General features: G+C 39.0%; 1 protein-coding gene across 7 annotated transcripts in view; it reads left to right on the top strand.

The window, feature by feature from the left end:
• The first annotated feature begins 176 nt into the window (after nucleotides 1–176).
• Nucleotides 177–16,449, top strand: part of mybl1 (MYB proto-oncogene like 1) — a 35,955-nt gene continuing 19,682 nt past the window's right edge. For 2 of the 7 annotated variants that reach the window (XM_012965265.3, XM_031904009.1), the window contains exons 1-3: nucleotides 181–484; nucleotides 16,110–16,215; nucleotides 16,300–16,368. In XM_012965265.3, coding sequence (XP_012820719.1) covers nucleotides 465–484; nucleotides 16,110–16,215; nucleotides 16,300–16,368 — 195 coding nt within the window. In that variant the 5' untranslated portion in view covers nucleotides 181–464. Of the gene's footprint in view, nucleotides 485–16,109; nucleotides 16,216–16,299; nucleotides 16,369–16,449 lie in introns of all 7 variants that reach the window. The other 5 variants (XM_031904008.1, XM_002935319.5, XM_031904010.1 and 2 more) reach the window with 5 other exon arrangements.

The raw sequence follows: 16,449 nt of genomic DNA, 5'->3' as shown, positions 1-16,449 counted from the left end.
GGTTGCGGTGGCTGTACCAGTGTATCCAGCCGACATTGACTTCACTTCCACATAACTCTGTGGAGAACGTCCTACATAAATGGCAGCGCGGGAAAAGAAATCAAGTCCTGCTCCTTCATTCATCAACCCCGCCCGCTGTACCCAAACTGCTCCCACCTCTTTCTCCTTCGCTTCCCATTGGCTGCTTTCCTTCACTCGCCCTCTTAGCCACGCCCCCTGTTGACAGTGGTGCCCGGGCGGCCGCAGTTGGCAGAACGCTGTGGGCAGTGGGCACCGGGCTGGCTGGGAGCCGTTGGTTAGTGACGCAGCTACCGTTACGCCGTTAGCCTCTGAGCATCCGGGAGGAGAACGGTCACTTGGGAAAAGTCGGACATGATTCAGGACAGCAGCCTTGCACCTCAGAATTTTCTCGGGATAACGGCAGTTCCTTGAAAGTGTTGCGTTGGTCTGCGTCTTGCCAAAGGATGGCTGGGAGAGCCCGCAGGTGAGAATGGCTTGGAGTGCGACTCGGAGATAGGGAGTGTGAGTGCGACTCGGAGATAGGGAGTGTGAGTGCGACTCGGAGATAGGGAGTGTGAGTGCAGATGCTCGTATGGCTGTGACTCGGGGGCCACAAGCACGGCATGGGGATCGGCTTGGGCATGTGTCATTGCTGTGCTACACTGTATAACCTGTTGCACTCATCTCTGTGTGTATCAGCTGTTAGTGCCTGCCTTCTTGGGGCGCTTGTGCCCATTGCAGAATGGCAACCCCCACAGAACAGCGATCTGCTTTGGCACCTAATAAAGAACTAATATGTGCTCCCAATTTTGCTCATTTTTAACTCTCTCACCCCTTAACTACTAATAATCTGCTTGTACTTGGCACTTTATTCATCTATTCCCTGTTTGTGGGACATGCTCGGTGGCACTAGGCTGGGAATGTAGCAGTGATACCTTCTATATAACTTGTTTTATTTAACCTTGAAGGTCAGTGATGGCACAAATGAATGGTTCCTATTTAGCAAGTAAGGGGGATCTGAGACCTGTGGTTGCTTAACTGCTCATCCAAGCATACTGCTGTGTAGTAGGGTGCTGGGAGTTGTGCAGAAACCACTGCAGCAATACAGGTTGCAGATTCCTGTAAGAAACACAGGTTGCAGATTCCTGTAAGAAACACAGGTTGCAGATTCCTGTAAGACACACAGGTTGCAGATTCCTGTAAGAAACACAGGTTGCAGATTCCTGTAAGAAACACAGGTTGCAGATTCCTGTAAGAAACACAGGTTGCAGATTCCTGTAAGAAACACAGGTTGCAGATTCCTGTAAGAAACACAGGTTGCAGATTCCTGTAAGAAACACAGGTTGCAGATTCCTGTAAAGTGGTGTGTGGGTTGTTGTGCTGCTGACATATGTCCTATAAACAAGGGATCCATGCATTGTTTTCCCTGAAACTTTCACTGCATTGCAATGTACTGTGTGTGTGTGGCTGCGGGTCTTCCTCCTGGGATGAATGGAATTAAGGATACAACTTCCCCCCTCTGCCCTATTAATAAATAATGTAATGGCCAGGCAAACAAAACAAATCAATTTTCCATACTACTCAATCTCATTTATAGAAAGTATGGAGGTTCCTCAGGAAATCAGACTTTTTTCTGTTTGTCATTAGATTGTTATATTGGCTTATGATAGCTAGTGCCCATCGAGAATGATTTGTAGTGCATGTGTATATAAACTGTATAATGTAAATGTTTGTGTGTAAGAGAGAAAAAGCTAAGTACTCCTTGTTCTTAATTAATGAAAAAAGTTTTATTATGAAATAATTTTTCAGTGCACTGGAACAAAACAAAGGCATATTAAAGACAATAGTTCTCAGTGTGACTGTCACTAGGCTGGTACAGTTTTTTTCTCCTCTTTATGTTCTTACCTTCTTCATACAAGTATATTTTTTTCTGATAAAATTTTGTGGCACCAAACAAAATATATAAAAAAAATTGTATTCAATACCAGCAGTGGCAAACTGTGGCCTAAATAGGGCAATTAACTGGTACATGTCCCATTAGTAAGAAGATTGGTAATAGTTTCAGCTATTATTGTACAGTTACAGAATTTGAATTTAATCCAGTATATTTATATATGTATGGGATTTTGACATACCGATATTCACTTGTTGTCTTCCGTGCCTATATCCTTCCTTTTTATTTAAGGTGGTCATACCCTGACTTACTTTGTAGTTATCAACCATGGGCTAAATAGTTAGATACTGTGTATTTTTAAAAGGTCATGTCAACTTCTAAAACACTTGTTCCCCTTGGTCGGTCTCGTGGCTTTGACAAGGAGATTGGACAGATAGTCAGTGGCTGCTGTGGCCCCACTCAATTCAGCATGTTTGGATATCCGACCAAATGAGAAGGGACTTCAGAGGATACAATTTTAAGTTCTAACAAAGAGGGAATGGAATCCAATAGGATCACAAAATGCTCTGTCAAAACTAGTACTACCTAAGTGCTCAGATGGATGGGAGGTATGGCAAATTAGCCAGACTGCCTGACCATACCTGGGCATATATTGCCACTTTTAGAATACATGTTTGTCAGCTTCAAAGGTGGATTTTAATGGTTGGATGTATAATTTGGCTATTCAAACTTAAGTTTAAAGAAATCAGTAAATCAAGTTTTGTTTGTCTTAGTCTACCAAATTATACTGAAAGGGGAATTAAAAAAAAAATTAAATGACATACAGAAAAGAGTTCTTCCCTGAGCACTTTTGCAGTTTACATTCATTTTCTATTTTATAGTAGTTTCTGGGACATTTGCACTTTTAGAGTGCTAATACCAGGCTTTTGGCTTAACTAAGAGTCAGCAACCGTAGGGTTAACTAAAAATTGTCTAAAAACTGAATCATGCAGTAAACTGATTTTGATATAACATACATCATATAATCACATAGTATAAATGAAATATGATTTAACAGATATTTAAAGGGAAACATTTTCAGGGTTATTATAGGGTGCTGCTGTCCTGTTTAATCTTATCTGTACGTGACGTACATTTGGCTCTATAAAGAGGAATTGGGATGTGATATTTTTTGGTGGAACTGGTCATATCAGATAATAGTTTCAGCATCTCCTTCCGTTTCTTTAAATTTAATCTCATGGTCTAAAGGAAACATTTAACTTGCCATAAGATCATTGCCCAAATCCATTGACACCAATGTAGACAACAGCTTCTCAGCCCACTTGTACATAGGCACAAAATGGTCCTATGTTATTGTGGTTTCTATAGATATGCTAACACCAAGCATGATGGGTTGTGCAGGTGAGCATGTATTTTCTGTTTATACTGTAGTCATGTCTCTCTTTCTTGCCATGCTGTAACAGAAGACTATAGTTAGTTCAATGTGGAAGTCATAGGTTGACTATACAGCTGTAATAATTAAGTGGTAAACCACACATTTTCCATTTTCAAGAAGTGACACCTTGCAACAGCTCAGTGATTTTAGCGTGAGCAGCTGTTTGTCCTATTTAGAGCCTATCAACTGTAACTTAAGAACTAAACTTTTATATGTATTGTACAGTATCTATAATATATAGACTACAACTGACTTCACCAGTATTGAAATGGGTGCTTAACCTATTTAATCAGGCATTAGCATATCAGTGTTTTGGGGGTCTACATCTCCCTTATGTAATTATGTATATATATCTATATCTGTATTTTTATCTATAGCTTGTAAGGAAAATCTTATCCAGACACCTGATTTCCAGAAAGCTCCAAATTATAGGAAGGCCATCTCTCAAAAAGTCCACTTCAAGCTAATTTCATATTTGACAAAATCTGCCTGGGTGAACCAAATTGGAACCCCTCGACCATGTAACAGTGGAGGAGAGGATTTTTGTAATGGGCTTAAATGATTTCTTGATTTTGCATTCTGGATAATGGGTCCTATACCTGTATTTGAAAATTACAAAAAGGCTGCATTATAATAGCACACACCACATCTCTGTATGCTCTTCTAATAGTACTTTATTATAAGTAGTAAAGTTCTTGTTCTTCAGTGGGAATGGTTAGATATTAAACAAGTTTTAAACCTAACAATACAAATTTGCTTTATAAATGTAATTATAACCAACTTTGCACTTTTCAAGTTTTCTGAAAATGTAATTGCTATTGAAAGCAGTTTTTGTTTGTTCTTTACCTTTTTCTGCTTGCTGGGACTGCTTAAACAATGTTACAGTTCAGCTCCCCTCCAGCCAAGAATCATACACTGCTTTGCTTGTTCTGTGATTAACAGGCCTGTAAAAGAGAATAGCAGAAGTGTTTTACATTGTTTCAGTGGTACATGTAGTCAGAATCAGCAGTGCACAGAACAGCAAAGAAGAAACGTCTTTCAGTAGTAATTGCACTTATAAATAACTCTAAATTTATAGAAAATGTGTCATTAATATGCATTGACAAGTTGCTGTGAATTACTTTTTCTAAATTCTATGTTACAACTCCATTTATGGGCAATGAACTATCATCAGGCCTTCAGTGATTTTGCATGTTTAGTTAATGTTTGTCAGGCCACGGTGTTCTACTTTGTCTCTATAAAGGCATTTAGGCAAGTGATGTTTACGTACCACATGTCATTGCTGAATTAATTCAAAAGAATATATATTCCTTTGACAAGGAAAATTGGGTATATTACACAATTTACGGTGCGGCGAGCCCTGTGGAACATATCCAAAATTCTGCCTTTTGCTACAGTTTGTTATTTGAAACACATTGTGTGATGAGAACTGACTTGAAAAGTACCGGTACTTGTAGGAAAATATGTGTGTCAAGTGGAAATTAATTTTCATAGAGCACATAGAGTACAATACTAATCAGATTTAAAGAAGCACTAAAGCCTGCTAAATATTAGGGCAGAAATGATCTACCTTATGAATAAGGCTATCTGCATTTTTCAATTAAGCTCTCCATTAAAGGGGAACTCTACCCAAACACAAGCTTTTTGAAAGGTAAACCTAATTTCAAGCAACTCTGCAATATGCATCAGTTCAAAAATATGTAGCCTTTTCATGATTTTAGTGTAATAATATGGTTTCCTAAGCCTGGCCTCCTGTTCTGCTGATCTGACTGACTACTTTGAAATAGCAGTAGTCGACTGTCCTCAGCCTGCCTTCAGCCTGCATCCTCCAGATCCCACAATTCCCTGCACACTTGATGACAAAAAGAAAAGGAGCATCACAGTGCCCTGCATTATGGGTTATGTAGTTCCTGCATGGTGTCTGTAAGCTGTAGAGAAGTTGTTACAAATTGTAAAAATTTTTTGGTGGAACTTGTGTTTTAGTCCCTTCTTCCCTGCCAGGATTTCAAATGATGCAGAAAGAGAAGAACTGATTTGCAGCTGGATTTTAGCATATAAAATATTTATTCATACTTTTAGAAGGAACAAATTACAGGCATAGGTATATTAGGGGCTTCTTGTTGTGTGGGTTCAAAAGCTGGTTCCCCTTTAATATTCCCTCTAATGACCATGTCATCAAAATCTTTTGTGTGTGCAGTGGGTGGCAGTGGGTGGCTCCAAGCAAGGAAAATGTGAGTGCTTACAAAATTTTCTGCATTTTCCAAAATGTGTTGTGTGCACTGCTGCCATAACACAATAAAACAGAATGAACTCACTAAACTCAAAGGCATAACTGTGCAGAACATGTATTGGGCATATATGAGGCCTAAGGCCTTATGCCACATCATTGGTGTAGACTTTGAAGTGTGCTTGGTGTAGAATTTTGTGTTTTTTCCTTGCTCTGTGCGTATACGTTGCCAATTTTTATTACTGTTAATTAATTCACAATAAGGGTTGTGTTTTTATTGAAAACTCCACTGTGGCAGGCTCCAACATTTGTTTTTTTTTCTTACTTCTTCTGGCATTCTAGACTGTCTCCTATTATTCTTATGCAGAATAAATGACTTTTCAGTAACTGTTTTATTGGAGTTTGTAGGCCTACAAAGGCACAGTTGAACCCAAAGTCTAAAATCTTTTTGTTTGACTCCTTCAGTTATAAGGTAGATCTAGTATAACAGGCAGGTACTACTCTCTTTGTACTAACCTGCTGTGTGGTTACTTTGGCTGTCAGTCCCTTTTTTATAGGAAGTAAAGAAAGAATTGATTTGAAGCATTCGTTCTCAAAGTGTTAGAAAATGGAAAGAGAAAAAAGGTCAGAATACTGTTCCCTGTAACTGGACAAAAAACAGGGAACATTGGCTGACACTGATGCTGTTTTTAAACTTGTGTTCACATGACATCATATTTAGTGATTCCTTATGTGATAAGTCAAAATATTTTCTTTCTTTTTGGAAGACCTGCTAAACTGCCATCAGTTTGTGAATGCTGCTTTATGTTTCATGGCAAAAATGCAAAACAGCTTTAACCTGCAGATGGGGAGCAGTATAGTTTCCAGAAATGCTACATAAAGGCTTTAAAAGCACAGTAATGTGTCCCCAGTCAGAATAACTTGTAATATAGGGGTTGTATGAGAGGAAAACTGTAATAGAGCATTTGTGTGTGAGACAGGTTAACTCAAAATATAAAAATAAACAACTTCTTGCAGTGGAAAACCACCTTTTATTCAGCCAAACAGAAAAAATAAACAGTGCATGCTGGGTACAGGCTAGTGGCTTTTTGACATGCATGCATTTGATTAGCACTTCGAATAAGAAAGTTTGGCAATATTTTCCTGTTGGAGGAATTTGCAAATATCCCAGCAGTTATTGTGCCACTAATTTTATGCAAAGTTATAAAATGTGAAAATCATTAAAATAGTAGCATTCATTTGCAGACATTTTGATGGGAACAACCCCTTCTCTTAGACACAATACAAACACATACAAGTCATTTAGACTTATTGCATATGAAAAGTTAATATTACAGAATGCTAGAATTATAACCCCCTACATTTAATAAAGATAGCCTTTCTTTAATTATCAGCTTTCTGCATAATGAGGTCCTCATTATGACATTTGTCACATCAATGGGGAATTCGTACTTGCTATTCCCTCATTATTGTTTTTCCCAAATGAAGTGTAGGCTTTTAAAGTGATAGATACCCTTTAAGTTATTAGCTTTTTGGGTGATTTTTTCATATATTTGCATATATTTTCTTATATCTTTTAATTTATGTAATTAAGGTGGACATATCTCTTATTTGGTAATGTCACCTGTTTGCGCTATGTTGTATACCAGAGAAAGGAGGTGATTATCAAAATCCATCCTGCAAATATATCCTTCATTATTAACAATTTTCACAATGATAACGGTGTGTGTAGTGAGTTTTATAACTCTGAATACATAGACTGAGCAACTGCGTTTTCTAAAGGGACTCCCAACACCACCGCACTTAATCCACTGCATGTATGATGCTGCTGCAATTTATTTAGTAAAAAATAGATAACCATGTTAGGTTAAATAGAAGATAGACCCTGGCTACTCCACGAAAACGACCCCCAAAAGAGAAATATACCCCCACTCTACCAAAATTATAGGACCCAGCCGCTACAATACTGTTTTTCACTGTTATTAGTTATTGCATTTTACTTCCCTTATTTACCCATCTTTTTTTCTATTTTTAATCTACTTTTTTTTTATTTCTATATCTGTATCGCTACTCATGATGCCATCTAATGACAGTTTTGATAACACAGACTACTGCAGTAAGCAGTCTGCCAAAGCTGTAATGCACCATGACTAACAAAACCAATAAAATTGTCAGTTTATAAAAAACAAAAAACAAATAGAAGATAGAAATAGAACAATTTAAAAATAATTTATGCAGATAGCCCACCCCTCCACCAAAACCACAATTACTTTGTCTCAGAGGAGAGAACAAATTCTTCCAATAAATGGTAATTGAACTTGTTCCTGGATCAGCTCAATCCAATCCCCCTTTAAGAGCTGCTTTTTCAGTGTAAATACTCTTACCTAGGCCAGCTCTTCTTCATTATGTAGGATCTATTATACTCTTTATCAGCTTTTTTCAACTGTATTTCAGTAATACTGGAAAGAAAAACTGTACTGCATATTCTATATTGGGCCTTATCAGTGTCTGTAAATGTATGCTGGCTAATTCTCCAGCTGATTTAGCATTGGTTGCTACAGTGAATTAATTTTCCACAGATATTCAGAAGCCCTCCAGCAGAATTTGCCCATATAAATACTATTTATTTTTTAAGTAGCTCACATATTTCTGGATGTGAGGTGCTTTACATTATATTTAGGACATAAACGTATCTGCCAGTTAGCTGCCAGTGTTTCACCAGTGCACAATGAGTGTGCTAGCCACACCTCTGATTTATGCATAAAATGGCAAAGAATATGTAGCCCACTTTTGCAACAGTGCTGCTACTTGCAATAACTTTGGCGCTACAGGAGTCATGAGCCCCCGCTTACTATGGGGGTGACAGGGATTCTTTAGCTTAATGGCTTGCCTCCACCCAGAGTAGGTGTAGTGTGACTATAACTCTCTGCCCTGAGAACTTGATATTGTACAGGCTCCTTGATGGGGACTCCACACAACCCACGGTACCTTCCCCCTCCTTTGGGGTATTTGCTTACCGGCCAGCTGGTGATCCCTTGAGAGGAAGAAACCAGACACAGGTGGTTATAGTGAACCAGGTGAATTCTCTTTATTTAGGGCAGACCACTTCCAGGAGGTGTCCAAATCACATAAGGCCACCCTCTAGTGCCTGTCTAAATGGGAACCCACCTAAGGGGCCCAAATCTGGTCATCCCTACAAATATATAAACATATATGTTGTATTAGGCTGATGCCACACCAGGCGTAGGGCTGATTTTTTCGGCAAGCGGAAAAACACTTGCCGAAAATTCAGCCCTACGCCTGCTACTTGCAGGCGAATGAATGGGATACGCTCGGGTGTAGGCACATGTAGCCGATATACGCACGAAAACGCGAGAGAATGCAAAGTCTCGCGTTTTCATGTGTATATCGGCTACATGTGCCTGCACCCAAGCGTATCTCATTCATTCGGGTGCAGGCACAAGTAGCAGGACTTAGGGCTGAATTTTCGGCAAACGTTTTTCCGCTTGCCGAAAAAATCAGCCCTACGCCTGGTGTGGCATCAGCCTTATGTTGACTGGGCACCTGCTACTCACAGCAAAGCATGTGCTATTCATGATTCTCACTTTCAGGTGTGCTCTTGATGTGGTACTGCTGGAAAGCTTTTTCCTCTTATCTTCACAGTATCTGCTTTATTGCTGAAACTGAATCTCTGGTTGCAGCATATCTTTCCTTATAGTTAATAGCATCTGAAATATAACAAACACAGGCAAAGTAGTACTCACAGTCGCAGTATTACTCAACAGGTGTCCAGCCACAAAATACAAGGCCCTCCTTGGGGATCTTTCTATTTCGGTTTAGCCTATCTGTGTGTGTTCCTGTGGTGACTGGTGACACCTAGGGGCACATTTACAAAGGCACGAACGCTCCGAGCGTATTTTTGCCGATTTTTTCGGGCGTCCGCACGACTTTTTCGGACGTTTGCACGAAAAAAATCGGAAAGGTTTTACCGCTGTTTACAATTGTTCGGTACGAAAATTTTGTGACTTTCGGATCGCCAATACGATATTATCGTGACTAATACGATTTTTTCGTAAGCATTTTCGTGATATTTGCGATCTTCCGAAATTTTCGTTTCCAATACGTTTTTTTCCCATTCGTGATTCGGATTCGTGGATTAGTAAATGTGCCCCCTAAAGTACTAACTAGTAACTAGCCCTCAAACTCTAGCTATCCCTGATTCCAAATTCTTTCTTCTACTGTCTCAGGCCCCTGGCACTATCCACTCCTTCCAAAAGGCCAAACAATTATAGCACCTGATTATCAGTTGCAATAGGACGTTCCCATACAGGGCATCCCTAACCTAGATATGGAAAATAGACCCAGCCCAACTAAAGTCCCTATTACAATTCAATATATATTGGAAGCAGAGAAGCTACAATGAGGAGCTTACTGCTGCTCCTGTATAAAATAGCAAAAGGTAAACACATTTTATTCGGTTATATGTTTGTTTTCTGATTGATTCTTTTTTTGGTAATGCTCTATTGTGTTGCTTATACTTTAAAAGTAGTTTACCTGATTTCTTATATCCTGAACATGTACTGTAGGCAAAAATGGTATCAAGGGACCCTGAGAGGTGGAGAAGTGTGTTGGCCTAATTTGTGGCCTTGAAAGGGTCAAGGCATGCATGGGGAATGGACTGTTTTTATGTAGACTAAAGCTGTGTTTGGTCATAACAGGCCATGTCAGGCAGGTTGGGGACATGGCCAGACTAATTTGCATGAGCATTTTTTTTTTTTTAATTATGGCTCATTTTACTTTGTTGGAAGGGCCCTTTGCCTAGGGGCCCTGTAGGCGGTAAGCTAATAACCAGTGTTAACTGGGTGGGTAGAGTTTCCACCATTTCTGGAAAAAAAAATAGTGGCCTTTATACATTATTGTTATTAACATGTATTAATAAAGCACCGACATATTCTGCAGCACTGTACAATAAGTGGGTTTATACAATGGACATAATTACATACAAAGCAACCAATAACAGATGCAAGAGGTGAAGAGGGCCCTGCCCAAAAGAGCTTACAATCTATAAGATAACGGGTTGAGACACAAGGTGTGGTAATGGGCAATATCATAATTAATCAATATAAGAGATGTAGGACAGGGTATTGCTTTTAGCTGCCTACTAAGGTTGTGCTACACTTAATGAGGGTAAGCTTCACTAAATAAGTGAAAGTGGGACAGATTGTGGGAGCAAATTCCAGAGAAGTGGTGTAGCCCTTGCAAAATCTTGATTGCGTGTGTGAGAGGAGGCAACGAGAGAGGAGTTGAGGAGCAGGTTAGTAGAGGAGCGTAACAAGTGGGTTGGTTGGTATCTAGAGATAAGTTCAGGGAGGGGCAGAGTTATGAACTGCTTTATATGTGAGCGCTATAAGTAAATTTATTATGGCAGTGGAAGGCAGTGCAGGGATTGGCAGAGGCATGGCTAAGGAGGAGCCGTGGCAGAGGTGTATGAGCCTGGCAGCAGTTTTCATTTTGGACTGGAGAGGGGACAGTCTCTGAAGGGGAAGGCCAATTAATAGGCATTAAGTATCAGTTTTACTGGCCAGGTGGCAACCATATTGGTGGGGCTAATTAAATAAAATACCTGTTGGTTTTTAATAGCAGCCTTGACTGTAGGTTACAATACTGCAATAAGTAAGTAGTGGATTGTTTTGTTTTCAGCATCTACATGTAGTACATTATGTAGTAGTTATCAGTCTAAAGCAGTTGGACTTGCTGAGTAATCCTGGAAATATTTTAGAACTCATCCAAGCAGCCTCTTTAGTTCAAATGAGTGCTAGGGAATTTCCGACATAGGTTAATACAGTCACTATTATTCAATCACAGTAATTCCATTGAAAATCTTAGGCAGGTGTTGAACTACCAGCAGTGTTTTCATATGACTGCAGTAGGTGTTGGCTTTATTATTAGATACTGTATATCATGACCTGAATGAATGAAAACCTTCACAGAGATGTAACACAGGAAGCTTTCAGTTTTGTGGTTCAAAGACTGTAACCGCATGTATCATAATTTCACTATCCTGAATCAGGCACAAAAACTTCAGGTCTTAAAATTCCACAAGCTTTCCAAAATAAACAAGTAAAATCTCAATTAAATCTGAGCATTGCTATAGTGGAAACCAATTCTGCAGTTTTAATTTATGTTTATAAAAAAAATGTCAGTCCACATTCACCAGCACACCGCCTTTCCACTCAGTTCCGCCTGGTGCCTAATATTTAGAGATACATCGGCACCCTCCACCATGTTCCAAACGACACAAAAATACTGGCACAACAGGACTGCCCGACGAAGGGGTGTGCCCCCAAAGCCTTAGTTTGCTACTAATTAAATTAGCAGGGTTTATCAGGGTTTTTTTATTAAAAAATGTCTTATTCCGAAAGTTAAGTGGGGACTGTAAACCCATTTTGCTGAGGGACACATAACTTTAACTTTAATGTTGACTCTCTTGTAAACTGCTTATACAGTGAATGAGAACAGCAGTGTTTATGCAACATTTCATACAGACTTGTCCTCTGTAGATATGACATTATTTTCTGTTTTGTAAAAGATCCTTTCCTGATTTAACACTGAAGTAGTAGCTTTTAGTAGTACAGGTTTGGGATCATTCTGGATAACGGGTCCTATACCTGTACAGTTCTTACCTTCTATGCTTGACAGTATGTACAATATGTTACCGACAGGACATGAAAGAGAAATCAACCTCCAGGGAAGTAAATCTAGGTGACTTTGGCCATGCTCACAATGCACACAAACAAGCCAACAACACCCGATTATGCCCCCAACCACACTGAACTGAACCCCTCTAAAGGGATAAATAGGGGTAAGCCCTGAATTGGGATTGACAAGTCTGAAGCTTATTTAAAGTTGACTAGCACTGATCTAAACTTACACCTTGCCTTCTTCCCTCACTTTCACACAACTCACAACCTAGGATAAATTTCCTCATGAGCCTTTTAACCTGCCTATATGTTTTTGGAATGCAGGAGGATGTGCTTTGTATGTAAGTTATATGGTATCTCCCATTCATATACATTAAAGCAGAAGAAAAAGCTCTGTGTCCATAGCATCTTGTATCAAGTTTGTGGACTGCCTGCAGAAGGTCAAGTCATGTGGAATATATGACATTCACTCTGCATTTTCACCCTAATCTTTTAATTTGCCCCTGAATTACAGTTAACCCTCACCATTGAAAAGCATAAAAAAGCACAGAATTTTCCCAAAACACAGACAGTGTTAAGGTCCCCATACACGGGCCGATAGTAGCTGCCGATATCGGTCCCTTGGACCAATTCGGCAGCTAATCGGCCCGCGTATGGGCACTTCTGACGGGCCTGCCTGACCATTATCTGGCCTGAAATCATCCAGATCTCGATCGGGCTGGTTAGAAAATCTAGTCAGATCGGGGACGCATCGGCTCGTTGATGCGGTCCCCGGAGCGAATTTACCTATGCCCGTCATTATATTTTGATCGTTTGGCCCCAAGGCCAAACAATCGAATTACCTTGGATTCTCCCGATATCCCCCACCCCTAGGTTGGAGATATCGGGAGAAGATCCGCTCGCTTGGTGACATCACCAAGCGAGCGGATCTGCCAGTGTATGGGGACCTTTAGGCAGAGTAGGCAGCAAAATTGGGGGCATAGCAAGCAGAATTAAGGCATAGTTGAGTTGATGTCTCTGTGGATTTAGCCTTGCAAGGTATTCTTATAAGCCTTAGTCTGTACCTCTTCTGAATGCTTTTGGTGGCGGCATAATTTTAACATAGTTTACTCTAAACTTGCCAGGTGAGAAATAATTGTTCCACTAAGTTAAATGTTGAACATCACTGTTCATTTTTATTTTTCTGTACTAGAAATCCAAGCAAAGGAAATCGAAACCGAGTCAAATAAATTTTTGATGGGTCAGAACCTAAATTGCTCTTCTGTGTGGAGGTCAGTTTGCAGGCCATCCACTCATAGAACCTGCATAGTCTTATCCTAATTAACAAACACACACACTGCATAGAGCAGGGATCCCTAACCTTTTTTACTCCTGTGCCACACTCAAATGTAAAAAAAAAAGACTTGGTGAGCCAAACAAGCATGAAGATAGTTATTTGGGGATGTCAAATATGGACTGTGATCAATGTACCCTCTAAGCTGTGAAAACACAAATTTTGAGGCCAGCGCACACAACAAATTGTGGTGCGCACAAAGAATTTTGCACGAAAACACAAAATTTCGTATTTATTCCGACCTGAGCACATAGTCTTTAAAAGTGTGCAAAGACATTTTTTGCACACATAGCCTGAATGAAATTAGAGAGAACATTGACTGTGATTGCATATTTGGTAGCCCACTATGGAATGCTAGCCTGCAGGAGCCCCTGCTTGGAGTAAAACTGTGTCTCTGTGCTTCCAAAACTTGCCTTCAACCCAGAAATGTAAATATGGGCACCTGCTTTGAGGCCATTGGGAGCAACATCAGTTGGGATGGGGAGCAACATGTTGCTCGCAAACAACTGGTTGGGGATCACTGGCAAAGAGCATTCATGTCCTCTGACAGCTTCAAGATTTTTATTAACTGCTATGTCTCATTCTGTAACTCTTATTTGTTATTGTATTTAAAGTACTCTCTTTGTTGTATTATTAAGTGTTATTTAAGTATTGGTGCTTCTAAATAAATTAAAGGTGATGACAATAATATACCTTGGAAATCAACAAATACTTACATAATATGGATTATCCCCTTTTTCCGGTTTCCCCACAATCTTTCCATTTTCAATGGCGTGCATGTAATAGTACTGTAAAAACATGGTTTGTTTGGCACATTGAGCCCAATAGGTTTTTGTGCATGCCATCCCATATCACTGGCAGCCCAGCCTTTGCCTTCAGAGCAAAGGAATGCACACTGGAAAAAGTGACTGTTTATATGGCAAACTCTTGTAGCGCCAGAAAGAGAATTGCATCACTATAAGCCATTAACTGTTTCCTGCCAGCTTCCTCAGGCACCGTAGTTGGAAAAGAAGCCATTCATTATATTAAACCAGACATGCTGTATCCATTGCAGAAGACAAGAAGTGAGAAATATATACTGTACCTTTTTTTTTCAATTAATGGCTGGGAATGAAGTATAAAATTAAAAAATTAGTACAGTTTTACAGTGTCCTTCTGTGTACAACATTAAAGATATATTATTCCTCTTCTCTATGCTACATTGTACAGTATAAGGACTTCATTGTATACTGAGAGTACACATACTCCTGGGACAAAATCTAAGCAAGAGCCCTTTTTATGAAATAGTGGCACATAAACAAACAGAACGTAGTAACATAGCTAATTATAACAAATATATTTAGAATACTGTGCTGTTATTGCAGTCCTTTAGTACCCAATGGGGTATCATATTTTATTATTTTTAATGCTGGAAAATAAGTATTTTGTTTACATTTGGAGCTTATTTTACTTTAACAAATGCATGCATAAAGCAAAAAGAAAAAAAAACTTGCACATATAATTTGGATTTCAATGGTAAAAGCCTGTGAGTTAGCAAAAAGCCATAGACAGTTTAAAAGGCACTGGGTATCTAATGTTTACACTACTGCAGCAAGAGTCCTATATAATAACTTGTGCTATTTTATATATATATCATCACTAAGTTTTTTTTTTTGTCCTTTTAACCCTTTCACCCACTTTATGTTGTGTGGCAGGCAAAGCTTTTTATGCACAGACTGTAAATATTAGGATCTGTCACAGGCAAGCAGTTATATGAAGTTGTATATGCCTAAATATTTCTGTGCATCTTTATGTTATGTAAGAGATATTAATATGTAATAATATTAATAAAAGATTTAATATGAATACAAATAGCACTTAATTAACACTTAAACAGATAGGATTTTTGCTGTTTGATCTATCTTTCTGTGAAGATTATTTTAGGTTAAATCCCTGAATGACATAAATTGAATGCTTGGAATGTTAGATTTATTTGACTTTTTGATTAAAAAAGTTCTTGATTAAAAAAGTCCTTAAGCAGTGGTGATCCTTAAACACTATGGAGTAAATGCAGTGCCTCAGGCGCTAGGAAGAAGGCTGTCAAAAATGCTGACAATATGGGACCATTTATAACCCCTTTTATAGAGATAAAGGTTTAATACAGTGAACTATATCCTTCATTCCCTCATGTCAGAGATCCATGTAGACAGTCTAATAATGTGTAAAACCCACCTCATCTTTCATAAATTGAACAGTGATTAAAATATGCCCACCTAGCACAGACCAGCCAGTGACTAGCCTGCCTAAACTTAATGACAGACATCTGATGAATAGAAAAAAGGGATATTTTGTGATGAAATTGCTCATTGTGCTTGTTTCAGATCAATTACATTTGATTTTAAAAATCCTTTTACCAATGCTTTGGTGGAGGGAGATTAAATTGCTTTATTCTAACTCATTCTTGCATTCATGTGCTCATTTCAATATTTAGGTTTTATAGATGTTATCCTTATTTACAGTGCTATGCTTTCTCTCCATAGGGAAGATGACGAGGAGGATGGTCAGTTTGCAGAACATGATTATGATATCTCAATTCATAAGGGGCCAAAGAAAGTATGGAGCAAATTAAGATGGACAAAAGATGAGGTAACATGCTACTGGGGGAAGGTGATTTTGTCTGACTCATACTGTTCTTATAAATGAACACTAAGTTTTTTCATATGTTGGCAGGATGACAAGCTGAAGAAGCTGGTTGAAACACATGGAGAAGACTGGGGTGTGGTCGCTCGACACTTTATTGTAAGTATGATGTTACGCACACAGACTTGCAAGCTAAGTGGTCTGACAGGTAGTAGAGAGCATGAGCCTTTCAGTGGAAGA

The sequence above is a fragment of the Xenopus tropicalis genome, chromosome 6, assembly GCF_000004195.4.
Source record: "Xenopus tropicalis strain Nigerian chromosome 6, UCB_Xtro_10.0, whole genome shotgun sequence".
In the NCBI taxonomy this organism is placed as follows: Eukaryota; Metazoa; Chordata; class Amphibia; order Anura; family Pipidae; genus Xenopus; species Xenopus tropicalis.
The sequence above is the reverse complement of the archived record's forward strand: the minus strand, read 5'-3'. Positions and strand labels throughout refer to the sequence as shown.